Source organism: Delphinapterus leucas, chromosome 13 (assembly GCF_059928025.1).
Source record: "Delphinapterus leucas isolate spDelLeu-1000000601 "Yukka" chromosome 13, BTC_Dleu_Yukka2, whole genome shotgun sequence".
In the NCBI taxonomy this organism is placed as follows: domain Eukaryota; kingdom Metazoa; phylum Chordata; class Mammalia; order Artiodactyla; family Monodontidae; genus Delphinapterus; species Delphinapterus leucas.
The window spans coordinates 59,009,147-59,024,170 of NC_143141.1; the positions used below are offsets into that span (position 1 = coordinate 59,009,147).

General features: G+C 37.7%; 1 protein-coding gene across 1 annotated transcript in view; it reads right to left on the reverse strand.

Moving 5' to 3' along the window:
- The window catches only part of PLEKHH2 (pleckstrin homology, MyTH4 and FERM domain containing H2), a 107,602-nt gene that overhangs the window by 36,460 nt on the left and 56,118 nt on the right, over window positions 1-15,024 (reverse strand). The window contains exons 14-16 of the mRNA XM_022573958.2: window positions 14,677-14,835; window positions 6,835-6,915; window positions 2,674-2,853 (exon numbers count right to left, since the gene is read on the reverse strand). Of these exons, the coding sequence (XP_022429666.2) occupies window positions 2,674-2,853; window positions 6,835-6,915; window positions 14,677-14,835 (420 nt within the window). The remainder of the gene's footprint in view (window positions 1-2,673; window positions 2,854-6,834; window positions 6,916-14,676; window positions 14,836-15,024) is intronic.

Below are 15,024 nucleotides of genomic sequence, written 5' to 3' on the forward strand. Positions count from 1 at the left end.
AAACAGGAATAGAAAAAACAATCCTAAAATTCACATGGAACAACAACAGACCCCAAATAACCAAAGCAATTTTGAGCAAGAAGAACAAAGGTGGAGGGATCATACTTCCTAATTCAAAATATATTACAAAGCTACAGTAATCAAAATAGTATGGTACTGGCATAAAAACAGACATTAGGTCCATCAATGGGCCTAATGATTGCTTCATTAGGCCAATGGGACAGAATAGAGAGTCCAGAAGTAAAACCATGCATATATGGTCAACTGATTTTTGACAAGGTTGCCAAGAATACAGTGGGCAAAGGATTGTCTCTTCAATTAATGGTGTTGGGAGAACTGGATATCCATAGGCAAAACAATGAAGTTGGAGGGCTTCTCTGGTGGTGCAGTGGTTTAGAATCCGCCTGCCAATGCAGGGGACACAGGTTTGAGACCTGGTCCCGGAAGATCCTACATGTTGCAGAGCAACTAAGCTTGCATGCCACAACTACTGAGCCTGCACTCTAGAGTCTGTGAGCCACAACTACTGAGCCCGCGTGCTGCAATTACTGAAGCCCATGCACCCTAGAGCCTGTGCTCCGCAACAAGAGAAGCCACCGCAATGAGAAGGCCATGCACCGCAACAGAGAGTAGCCCCTGCTTGCCACAACTAGAGAAAGCCCATGCACAGCAACGAAGACCCAACACAGCCAAAAATAAGTAAATAAAATAAATTTATATTTAAAAAAATGAAATTGGACCCTGATATCACACAGTACACAAAGTCAATTCAAAATGGAATAAAGGCTTAAACATCAGACCTGAAACTATAAAACTCCTAGAAGAAAACATTGAGGAAAAGCTTCTGGACACTGGCCTTGGCAATGATTTCTTGGGTATGACACCAAAAGCACAGGCAACAGAAGCAAAAATAGACATGTGGAATTACATCAAACTAAAAAGCTTCTGCACAGCAAAGGAAACCATCAACAAAATGAAAAGATAACCTACTGAGTGGGAGAAAATATTTCAAATCATATTTCTGATAAGGGGTTAATATTTAAAATACATATAAAACTCATACAACCCAATAGCAAAAAGACAAACAATCCAATTAAAAAATGGGCAGAGGATCTGAAAAACATTTTTCCCAAGAAGACATACAGATGGCCAACAGGTACACAAAAAGGAGCTCAACATCACTAATCATCAGGGAAATGCAACTGAAAACCACAATGAGTTATCACCTTACACCTTTTAGAATGGCAACTATCAAAAACAGAACAAAACCCCAAAAAGACAAGAAATAACAAGTACTGGTGAGGATGTAGAGAAAAGGAAGCCTGTACACTGTTGGTGGGGATGTAAATTGGTGCAGCACTGTGGAAAACAGTATGGAGTTTCCTCAAAAATTTAAAAATAGAACTACTATATGATCCAGCAATTCTACTTCTGGGTATTTATCTGAAGGAAGTTTTGTAATATAAATTTATATAAAATAGTAACTCAAAAAGATATATGCACCCCCATGTTCATCACACCACTATTTACAATAGCAAAGACATGGAAGCAACCTAAATGTCCATTGATGGATGAATGGGTAAAGAAAATATGGTATATACATACAATATTATTCAGCCTTAAAAAGGAGGAAATCCTGCCGTTTGTGACAACATAGATGAATCTGGAGGACATTTCTGTGTCTGGTTTCTTAGCAATCAGGTTTGTTGCCTGCTAACAAACCAGACACAGAAAGACAAATACCATATAATACCACTTATATGATGGATCTAAAATAGTCAAACTCATAGAAGCAGAGAGGGAATGGTGGTTGCCAGAGGCTAGGGGGAAGGGGAAACAGGGTGGTATTAGTCAAAGGGTACAAAGTTGTGGTTATACAAGATGAATAAGTCCTGGGAAAAAAAAAAGAAAAAAAAAAGATGAATAAGTCCTAGAGATCTATCACACAGCATGGTGCCTATAGTTAACAATGTTGTATTACATACTTTAAAATTTACTAAGAGGGAAGATCTTATGTTATGTAGTTCTTATCACACACACACAAAAATAATAATTAAAAAAGAGGTTGAGAGGAAACTTTTGGATGTGATGGATAGGTTTATGCCATAGACTGCAGTGATGGTTTCATGAGCACATAATTATTTCCAAAGCATCAAGTTGTATACATTGATTATGTATATAAGGAAGAAAGAAAGAAAACAATCCATTTTTCTGCTCCCCAAATATACTGGACTTTTTTCTTTCTATTAAAATATATATGTACATTATATTTTCACATAGTTGAGATTATATTAAGGACGTGCTTATACTATGTTAGTAAAATTCAGAAATTATAATTATCTATTTTTAATATAAAAAAGATATAAGGCTGCAGGATATTTTATCATATGGACATTATTTAATCAATTTCCTATTGTTGAACCCTTAGATGGTTATTAATTTCACGCCGATAAAAAAATACCATGAAATCTAACATCTATTAAGTAAAAAAGGGTGTCTGTTGTATTTTTTGTGTTTGAAATATATCAGAAATAAAATTATTTTAAAAATACTATGTCCAACAAATCTATACGTAAATCTTTGATTGTACTTAACGGTCATTTGAAAATTATTACCAATACTTAATCATATTAGTCTAAACCATTCTAAATCAACCAATTAGACCATACATACCTTTTCATGCTTGGATCCAATCAGGAGGTAAGTCGGACCTTGGTCTTTGGGGTGGATCACAATAGTGTAATGTGTGGATAAAAGACTTCGCCCACTGGCTTCATAATCTTCATCTGAATCACAGGATCTGTCAACCTCTTCAACTTTAGCCTCCCAGAGTCTGATCTGACCTAAAGGAAACTAAAGTAAATATTAGTAGTTGTAAGGAAGGAACTTTCTAAATATTTTCCTGCTAAAATTTTTCATAGTGTTTTTCATTCTTACCTTTATAAAGCATACCTTTTTTAAAATGAATGCCTAAAGCTAACTGGATTATCCACATTGTTACAAAAGTAGTAACCACAACCAACATGCCAACTGTAATACTGAAGAACAATTTGAATACTAGACATTTAACTTTTGTGGAAAAAGCAAGAAGCCACTTCCATACAGTGGTCTGGATTATTCATTTGGACCAAAATGACACATTACCTAGTCAAGCAATTCAGTCAAAATATTCATTTGACTTTTTTCCCCACAGAATTAATTTGATTAAGTTATTGGATCAAAAGGACAAGGGTAGACATAGTCTCAATACTATTCATAGAAAAAGTAACAAAGTTAAACAGCTGGTGTGAAGAAGTGTGATTAACTATCACTCTAAACCCCAATAAATGAGGAGTGTTTTGAGGCTATATACACATATATGATTTATTACACATGTAATATATCACAAAAAATGCCATGATTTCTTTCATCTTAATTTAAGTGTAAGAAAAACATCCTAAAAATGATTTATATTAAATTTTACCTACTCTTTTACTGATGAAAACCATTATTTGCTGTGTAGAATATTTAGCATATTTGTTTTAAAACTTTTCTTTAATTAAGTCCATTTATTCCAGGAACACACACAGTCTGCTTCAGATGTACAACTTCTAAAATATTCGGTCAGGTTTGGAATTGCAGCCTGAAAAAGTTCATTGTAACTCCAAGGACATTTACCGTCTTACATTTCCATGCTCGGGCCCAGGGCTCAGTGCTTGGACTCTCTTTTCCCATCTACACTCACTCCCCTGGGTGATGTCATCCAAGCTCATGGCTTTTGCAACAGCATGTATTAGCTACTTCCAAATTTATAACTCCTGACTCACACTAACTCTACTTAGATGTCTAATAGCATTTCAACGTCACTTGGTAAGTCCTCCCCCACCACCTGCTCTCCTGAGTCTCTCCCATCCCAGTTGTTCGCAACTTGATCCTTCCAGCTGTTCAGGCCAAAAAGACTGGCATTGTCACTGCCCCTTTTCTTGCTCTCATATTCCATACCCTTTTAGTCAACAAATCCTATCAGCAAATCTTTCAAAATATACCCAGAATCTGGTCTCTTCTCACACCTCCATTGCCACACTAAACCACAATCAGCTCTCACCTGAATTACTGTAAGAGTCTCCTAACCAGTCTCCTCCTAATTCCCTTCAGACAGTAGCTAGAGTGTTCCTTTTAGACACAGGTCAGATCATGTCACTGCTCGGCTCAAAATCCTCAAATGGCTTCTCATCTTACTTGGAGCAAAAGCTAAAGTCCTTACTGTGATAAGGCCCCCTGCGATTTGGTCCCCGTTACTTCCCTGAACTCATCTCCTATTATCCTCTCCCTAACGGAGTCCAGTCCAGTCACACTGACCTTCTCACTATTCCTCAAACACACCTGGCATGCTCCTGCCAAGGCCTCTGCACTTGCTGTTCCTTTGGCTTGGAATACTCTTGCCTCTTTTACTTCCTTCAAAACCTAATTAAAATGTCGGCTTCTCAGTGAGGTCTTACCTAGATATCTTATCTGCCTAATAGCTGATTAATAGTAAAAAATTAACTCATTTGATTAAATGTGTTGTCTTTTACAAGAAACGTTGCTTTTTCCCATTAAATTAATTACAGTTATTTTCCAAATAGTTACTATGTGCAAAGCACCATTCTGGGGACTGAGTGAATAAAATTTACTTCTGAAGGAAAAATGTGAAATTAACTTATCTATACTTTCAGAAAAAGGCAGTAAAACAAAAGCAAAATAATAGGGCAGAAAATTCACATTAATAAATAAAAAGCAAGCTTTAAAAAATAGGATAAAGAAAACTAATTCTACTATGATAATACATGACAATACTATCCTAATTGTGTGCTTTAGGCATATCTAATCATATGACAATCAAGGTTCCATCCACCCCAATATTTAAAGATGATTATTCCTTTTACCAGAGGATTTACCATGGTTCTATAAACAGTGAATAGACCGGGTGCTTTTAAATATTTTGACTGAATTTTTTAAAAGACACTGATTGAGATAAAGACAAATTGTTTCTGAAACATCTATAGCACAAAATGAAGTAAGCCTAATACCGATTCACAAGCATTCTCAACACTTTTCCAGTAATTATAATGGATTTCTGTTCAGCTATCTACATTCCTCTGACTTGTTCCTTCTGTGATCAATGTTATCCATTTTTAATAAAAAACAAAATTATTAGTAGTAGTAATAGTAGGAACATTTAAATTCTACTCTCAGCAAATTTTAAATTATTTTTCTATTTATAAAACACGAATATAGAAACTTGGTAAAAACAGAAAGTTATTTAAAAAAAAGGAAGAAAAAAATCATCCATAATTCTACTCCCACTCAACATTTTGGCCTAGTTCTTTCTGACTTTTCTGCTATGTGTATCTTTACATAGATGTGCTGGACTGAGAATTATAAACTCAGAATCCCAAACTTCCTGTGGAAGGTAAGCGTGAAAGAAGAGTCATGATTCTCCTGAAACAGCTGCAGTCAGATGCCTGGGCTGATGTATCACAGAGGCTTCTCAGTAAACTGCTGAGTACCAGTTGCCTCTGTGCTTTGTGTTCAGACCGTTGGTGCTGGCTTCTCAGATCTTCAGTGGCAGCTGCTTCCCCGACCTCTACTCCCCCAACTTTTCTAAAGTTATGTATGTCCCTAATTCTGCATTAAAATTGTTAAAAACTGGAATACACAGAGTGGCTTCTGTTTTCCTGACTGATAATTGAGTTAGGGTTATACTGAATATGCAGTTTTGTACTGTGCTTATTCTTGTATTATTTTTATGAGCATATTCCCACATTACTTCAGAGATATCACTCTCAATGGCTGTACTGTGTTAAGTACCAACCCGTGAGCGACACTGAGAATAATGGCATGCATTTTAAAATATGGCCAGTCAGAACTGAGAGTGCAGACTATGAAAATAGAGCAGAGAAATACTAACTGACCTACATGGTCAGTGGACCAAGAAGTTTAGTCTCATTAACACAGTAATCAGTCACAGGCTGCTGTTCTGTGGAGCTGGCATCATTGTTTTATGCAAATACTCTTGGTCCATGTTAGTTCAATTTTTACAGTTTCAGTAATCCAAAGATGACATGGGGTATGCACAATGATAATTAGGTATACATTTCACGTTTGGAAGATACCCATCTTTTTACTTTGAAAATGCAATAACTCAAGTTTTGGCGGGGAGGAGGTTAGTTAAAAATGAACGAATGGGATATAGATATGCAGATGGATGGATAGATAAGTGGTATCTAGGGATTTGAGGGCCTGGGACAGGGCTGCATTCTTTTCCCTTCCCAGCTCTTTTTTCCTAGCTTGCTGTTCCCTTCAATCAACCTTATCTAGTCTGTCAGACCTGAAAAATATGAGAAATTGATGGTTGAAAGTGGGATAGAAGAAGACTTTTCTAGGTCTTAGAAGAAGAATTAATTAAAAGTTACTAAGGCTTATAATTAAGAATCAAAACCCCTGTAGGGGGCTTCCCTGGTGGCGCAGTGGTTGAGAGTCCGCCTGCCGATGCAGGGGACATGGGTTTGTGCCCCGGTCCGGGAAGATCCCACATGCCGCGGAGCGGCTGGGCCCGTGAGCCATGGCCACTGAGCTGGTGCTCCGCAACGGGAGAGGCCACAACAGTGAGAGGCCCGCGTACCGCCAAAAAAAAAAAAAAAAAAAAAAAAAACCTGTAGGTCTATGATTACCTTAGTAATAAATTTTATGCAAAATTTCAACCTTATCAAAAATTCTGAAGTTTGAGCTAGCAACAGAACAGTGAAAGGGAAAACTTGAAGCCATAACAAACAAAAAATTCCTCTAATTAGCATATTAAAAATACATACATACCTTATCTTCTTGACTACGAAAATAATATACTGTTTTTCCTATAAGTGTACACCAGACTCTCTTGGAGTAGCCATGTTTTACCTGAAATCATATTTCAAAGAATTACAAATGTAGCTCAGAACTCTGACACCTTAAAGTATAGTTTATACACTTTATTTGAAGTTTTCAGCTATCCAGTTTGCTTGAGATATAAGTGATATTCCAACTAGACTATCCAAATGCTATTTAAAATTTACCCATTATAGTAATAGCACGGTATGTTTTGCTTTGGTGCTCACCATTCAACATTTAACGAATGTTTACTATATGTCAAGTACTATGCCTAGGACTAAGGATTCAAAGATGCAGTTTCACAAGTAAGTATATTTCATAGTTTTTATATTACATAGATTTCCAATAACTCTGTGGGGCTCTCTGGGTTAACACTCTAATGTTAGAAACAAGATTGAAACCTAAGAATTCTAGTGATTTCCAAAACGTAAGAGATTCAATCATTCAAAACATTTGATGCCTTCTCCAGAGTAATAATACACTGAACACATTTGATACCTTCTCCAGAAGGATACACACAAAATTGTAAAATAATAATACTAAAAGTTATTATTACATATTGAGTACTTCCTATATGTCAGGAACTATGTCAAGTGATTGGGATGGAATCTGAATCTGATTCCTGACTCTGAATAGTCAGAGGCTGGTCTAGATACTGGGGGGACGGATATGAATGAGACACAGTCTCCTTCCTCAAGGAGCTCACTGCCTTGTGAGGAAGACAGACAACTAACCCAGCAGCGTGCTACATATCTTCATCAAGAACACAAGGAGTTTACAAGCCTAGTTTTTTGGGGGTTTTTTTCTGGTGGAAGACATTCTACCAAAATTTGTACTGAATACCACAGGTTTTTCACAGTTTGGTAGCTTTATGAAGATCCTCACTGTGAGTTCCTCTCTGCCCCAGTTCTGCCCAGGTACAGGCATTGAAGATCTTTGCCAGGCAGTCCCAGCTACACCCTCAAGCCTAGAAAAACACCAAGAACCCCATTCCCATCAGTGGGTAAGATTGATAATAGGCTCTGTTGCCCCAGACCTAGAATGTGGTGAGCCTGGTTGAGTTTGCCCTATAATCCCACTACCCTGGCAGCCCTGCCAACTTCTGCCTTGAGGCTTGACCCTCTCCTGCAATAGTTAGAGTTGGCTTCAATTTGGAGTGGCCCACCACCTGGAAACCAAGACGCTGGCCGGTAAAACGAAAGCCCAACATTCCATTGTCATGCTTGCCCATGGTGATAAATACGAAGGAGAAAACTACAGCAGGAAAGGAGAAGGAAGTGCCTGGAGAAGGAGGGACGTGTTTTACAATTTAAAATAAGGCGGTCAGGAAGGCATCACCAACACTGATTCAAGCCTTGGAGGAGGTAGATGAGCTATGCAGTCACCTGAGAGAAGAACACTCTGGGCAAGGAAGCAGCAAGCGCCAAGGTCCTGAGACGGTGTGTGCCCATGTGTCTGAGACTAAGCGAGGAAGGGGAGAGGTCACTGGGGAAGGGGCAGCATATAGGGGTGGGGAGCACACATATTTTGCAGGGCCCTTGTAATGACATAACATTTAAACGGACTGCTCTGACAGTTGTACAATGAGAAGAATATAAATTATTGCCACAACGGATTTTACAGTCAGCAAGTCACGACAGTAGAAAAGGCCTGAATTCTGAGGTCACATGGACCAAGGCTTAAATTCCAGTTCTACCTCATACTGGATGGATGATGTCCTCAGGCAACTGACTTGACCTCCCAAGTTCTGTCATTAACATGGGATTACTGTACACCTCATTCATTGGGCTGTTGTGATGACCAAAGGAGAAAATGTAAATAAAGGATACTAGTAGTTACTCAATAAATGCTTCCTTCCTCACTATGCATAAGGAGAAGTAAAACACATGTTTCGTTTAAACCCACAAATGCAGCCAGCCTTTGGGCTTTCAAAACTATGGTTTAAGCAAACAAATAACTCCACCATCTAACAGTTTGATGGATTTAAATGTTGCTTGAGGAAAAACAAAACAAAACAAAATGTCGCATTTGGCAAGACATGTTTCGGTTTAATTAAATTTAGAAACATATATTTACAGATAAATATCCTGGAAGTTTTAAATAGCTTGTGTTATGCAGCTTTTTTTTTCTCCTTTTAAACTAACTCCAGAAAGGAGTCTTAGCAAAACTGAAGAATAATGCATCTGGCTATAGAGAGTATACTTTTGAAATGATTTATCTTTAAAGAGAACAATGTGTGCCTTTGAGGAACTACAAATTAATGAAGACTTCTGCCAACTTACAGTAAAAGCTGTGTTTTAAAACATAGTCTATCTTTTTATGTACATCTGATTATGTTAAGATTTCCTCCAATTCTGACTTATTCTGAAAAAATCATAATGAAACAAATTACACTAGAAGAATCCTCACAAAGATTTAAAGACAATCTCAAACCTCAAGGCTTTGGTGAACTAAATAGTTGAAAGAATAAATTTTTTTACCTTGCATCCATGACAAAGTTACTTATATCAGTTCTCTCTGAAACTCTGATGACAAATAGTATATCATATTCTGATTGGCCTTTGTCATCACACAAAACATAAGCTCCCATGGTCTTCTCCCCTCTCCTATATTTTCATGCCTGTAGCCTTTTCCACCACAAATCCTGACACCTGTCTTGCTGACTTCAGCATCTAGGTACAACTCTTGTGATAATAATAGCTAGCACTTTTGGCATGTTTATGATGTGCCAGGCACTGTTCTAAAGCACTTTACATGCTTAAATAATTTATTTAATCTTCCCAGCACCTGTGAGGTTGGCATTATTATTATTCCCACTTTACAGAAAAGGACACTAAGGCACAGAGTCTCTAAGTAATCTATTCAAGGTCACACAAGTGGCAACTGTCAGAGGCAGGACATGCACCCATGCAGTCTGGCCCCTGAACTCTTGCCCTAGCCTCTTTGCTGTACTGCCTCCCTACGATCTTAACTCACAGTTCCTTGCTCTCTTCATTTCTAAAGACCTTTGCTATCCTTCCATTTTTGCCATTCATCCGCTTGGCCACACCCTGGTCCTTTTTCCTTCATTGGGAACTGCTCCACTTCTGAAATTTACATTCTACTCTCTGATCCCAACCTTCCCCCAGCTCCCACCCTCCGACTCACACCACTCCTATTCTTTGATCTCATTCAAAACTTTTAAGTCCTCCAACCCTTCCATTTTATTCCAGTTTATCAGTTCCCTCCTGGCTTCTCTTCCTTCTCCACCAACCTTGGATTTGATATTTGATCACAAAACAACTCTTGCTCTAAAACCTGTGATTATGTTGCATTCCCACGCTTCTAACAAATCCACACAATAAAATTTCACCTCCATTTGTTTTTAAGTAATCCAGTGGAGCGTGTAGGAAGAGAAAGAAGGTTACGGGAGGTCTTAAGAAATGACATTAGCCATAGTTAATAACTGTTGAAACTGGGTAATGAATATATGAAGGTCCTTTCTATTCCTTCTACTTTCACATGTGTTTGAAAGTGCCCATAATAAAAGACTGATTTAAAAATCATCATCTTGATATGCATAAAGCAAGTAAAATGTTCGTTGTGGAATTTAGGTGGTGGGAATATGAGTGTTCACTGTAAAATACTCTTCCAACTTTTCTGTGTATTTGAAAATTCACATAATAAAATGTTAGAAAAAAATGACTATCCTCACATCACTACAATGTAAAGCCTCTGCTCTTATTTCTGAGCATCTTAGAGAAGAATAACCAATATGAACTCAAATCACTGAAGTCAGGTGGGCCCTCAGTAAATCAATCCTTCTATCTGTCCTTGGGTATATCTTACTTCCCTTATTCTCAATCCTTTCCTACACTCTCATGGAACTGTCCACTGGAGTAATCTTCATCAAAGAAAACCGAGGACATCAGACATGATTTCACTCATTGCCCCACAAACTTGGATTTTCATCCTTCCTCACCTTTCTGCAAGTCCAGCCCCTCCACAGTGCCCTCCCACCACGCCCAATCACCCATTTTTCCTGGACTTTGTTCTTAACCTCCCACTTTTCTCTCCCAGCTTCCTCCCTTCAATTTGGAAACTCAAGGTATGCCTTTCCCATCTGAAAAAGTGCCTCTCCTGACACCATGTTCCCTCCCAGCTTGATTCTTTCTCATGTGCCGGAAAGTATGGACAGTCCTCCACACTCAATACTGCACTTACTCATCACCCGGTTACTGTTCAACATACCACAAGGCACTTTCTGCCCTAGCACTTGACCGCATCTGACACTACAGATCACTCCCTCCCTGTCAACCACTCCACCCCTGGCCTCCAGGACTCACTCTCCAGGGTCTCTTCATACATCACCTTTATGTGCCCTCAAATTTTGGGAACCCGAGTGTCCCATCAACAGTTCCCTGCTCTTCCCACCCTACACAGTTTCCTGGGTGATTTCTCTTGCTGTCGTGGATTCAACTATCATATCCATGCTGATAATTCCCCAAATCCTTCTCTCCAACCTAGCCCTCTCCTCTGATGGAGACTGCTGTTGCCACTGCCTGCTGGACTTCTTAACTCAGGTGTCTTCACAAGCTCTAAACGCTGACAGTTCCCAAAATAACCTTTTAGTCATCCTAAACTGCTCCTGTTTTCTGAGCTCTCTATTATCTGGCACGGTCTTTCACCCAGCATCCTTAACTCCCCCACTTCCTGGTCGCTGAATTCAGTCTAACGGAAGATTTTACCTCCTAACATTATTCAGGTTCACCCTCTGGTGTCTTTCCCCATGACCAGTTCAGAGTCCCATCCTCTTGAGGAAAACCACTTCCACTTACTGTTCTTAGAACCTCCAGTTTGCTTCCCACAAATTCATCTTCCTCTCAGCAGAGTAATCTGTTAACAGCATGAATATAGCCATGTTCCTGTTACAAACCCTGAAGTGTTCCACAACACCCTCAGGATGAAGAACAAAGTCCTTAACAAGACAAAAAAGCCCTCCATGATCAGGACCCTCCAATTTTTTCTCCAAAGGACTTGCTCTTCACACAGGTGGCACTGCTTTGAGATACTGTGTCTGTTGTTTGTGCTGTCTTCTAGCCCAGGATACCTTTCCTTGTCCGTTTCCAAAATTAATTCCTATTCCTCCTTAGAGACTTGGCACAGGCAAATCTTCTCTGAGAAGTTGTTCCTGATCCCACAGTCTAAATTAGGTTTCTCTGTGACCTTATGATGCATGTCAACAATAGTATTTTATATATATCATTATAAATATGCAGATGTCCTTTTCTTTCCCAATAGATATGAGGCTCTCTGAGGGATGGGGCAGTGGCCTGTTCATCTTAATACCCTGCAGCTCATTGCCTGACATGTGGTAACTGCTCAATACATTTTTTTTTAAACAAATGAATTTTTATATAGGAAATGTTCTTCCAAAGCATTAAAAGTTGCAAGAGTGACTGTCCAGAATCAAATTAATCAAGTTCTTAATATCTACCTACATATTTCTGTACTTAATAATAACAGTGTGACAACTTGGAAAAGCCTCCTCCCCTCCAAAGTATTCAAATGCTGCTCTGTCATATCTGGGATTGTAGCCTGAACGTGAGCTCAGAACAAGTCACTCAGAATGAGTTTTTCTCTTATAAGGCTTTGCAGGTGAAAATATGGGGGTGGACAAGCCTTCACAAATGGTAGGAAGAAAACCTAATAAGCATCCTGTCTATAAATTCTAATGGTTTAGTCATCTGATAATCACATCAACTTATACTCATTTAAAATGCAATTGTGAAATGGGAAGCAGGGAACAGCAGAAATGTAACAGGAGTGGAAATTGACAAGCCATGCCAACAATTAAAAATAGGCAAAAAAACAAAAACACTAATTGTGAAAGAAGTAACAAACCCTTAGCCATGAGATCATATTAAAGCTTAAGGGTTTGATAAACATAGCCCTTGAAACAGGAGGACACCTAGTTACTATGAATTAGAATAAGAATGTGATGTAAAGTGGCACTGTGTTCGTTGGAAAACATATATCAGCACAATACCAAGGAGTTCTCAAGCCCATCAGTAACTGAAAAAACATTTTCATGGTAATGTTAATGTTTTGGAAAAAAACATAGTGCATCTCTTTGTTGAATGTATTGGTAATTTTTTTCTCCAATTTTTTCCTCCAGTCTTTGTAAATATTACTGAAGAGCACCCACCTACATTCCCACATTAATATTAAGTATAAATTACATGGTAGCATAGCTCATCTACAGCTAAATTTTTCACCTCTTACATAAATAAAGCACATGAGTGATGAGTGATGACGTAGGGGTTATTTTTGTGGGTAATATTTTGCATGTAAATATCTTATTGTATTGTTCTAAAAGTGACCAATTGAACTCTTAAAAATTTATAAATAATATTTATCTTAGCGTAAATCAATACTTCCTCATTCTAAAAATGTTAGAAAGCAGAACTAAGCAAAAATGAAGTAAAAACCACCCAGAGATATCTAATATACCTTAGTATATTTCTTAGTCAGACATTTTTCTACAAACATGTTTACCAAAAATGGCATAACAGCCATTTTTATGTATTTATGGTAATACGCTATTTTATCACCTAACAATACATCATAACCTATTTCTAAAACATTAAACATTCTTTTACAACATTTAAAATGACTGCATAGTAAAGCATTACCTGATTACATAAATATTTATTTAAAACTATGCTCTACTCTACATCTAAGTTGATCCCAGTTTTTCTTTATTATAAACCATGATGTGCAAGTAACCTTTCTGCAGTAATGGAAATGTTCTGTATCTTGAGAGAGTGACAGTAAATATCTGTCAAAACTCATCAAATTCTGCACTTCAATGTATGTTAATTATATCTCATTTGTTTTAAATAGGAAAGGAAAAACCATGCTGTGATGGACATCCTCATACTTAAATCTTATGCAAATTAAGATAATTTCCTAAGCATAAATTTCTTGGACTGAGATTGCTGGATCAAAGGGTACGTATATATGTTCATAAAACATTTAATATTCATTCACTCATTTGTTCACTCAAAAATATTTATTGAGTAAACACTTTAGTCAAGACATTGCCAAATTGCCTTCTGAAGTAATAAACTCACTAGCAAATTTCTTAATTTGTGTCGATACTGCATTTCCTACTTTTAAAAGAGGTCCTCCCTTGATCAGATTTTTTAAAAATATCCATTATTTCTTGTTTTTTAAGAAAATTATTATTGATAGTAGAACGTTTTCCCATATGTTTATTGATCATTTGTATTTCTTCTCTCTACTATCTCTACTTCTCTCTCATTGTGTCCTTTGTTCCTTCCCCTCACTGGTATTTATCCTTTACTTACTGATTAGAAAAAGCTTGTTTTTCATGTTCAAATACCTTTCCAAAGCTTCTCATCGGTCTTTTAAAAATTCTGCTTAGAGAAATTCTGATGGTAAGAACATTTACTTTTTTTTTTTTTGGTTGTGCCACACAGCTTGTGGGATCTTAGTTCCCCGACCAGGGATTGAACCTGGGCCCTCAGCAGAGGTTCTGAAAAGCAGAGTCCTAACCACTGGAACGCCAGGGAACTCCCAAGAACATTTACATTTTTTATGTAGAGTAGTCAAATTTATCATTTTTCATCTTCATGGTTTTTGTCTTTGGTATCATACTTTAAAACACTCTTCCCCACCCCAAGATAACATAAATACTCAATATTTATATTCTCTGATGCCCACTTTTTATGATCGGGGGCTAATTCCATCGTTGCCTGGGATACTGCTATGTATAAGAGTTCCCACCTTGGTGAGCAATCCCTTCACCGTTGGTTTGCCCTCAGGTTGGAGGAAAAGCGGGTTGGCAGCTTGTACCCGAAGAACGTTCTGTAACACTTTAATCCATTCCTCCAATATATTGGGAGAATCTGCAGTCAGATAGTATGTGTGTTTTTCAGTGGTCAACTAGAATGGGATAAGAAAGAGATAGGAAAGGAAACTCTGAAGATTTTAGGATATTAGCACTTCCTTGTCCATTCTTCAAACATCACTACCTAACATGGAAGCAAACATGCTGAACCTTGAATCCTAGGTTCTAAATAAATGATTCCATAAATCACGTAGCATATTTTAACCACTTTGTGAGAATGACAA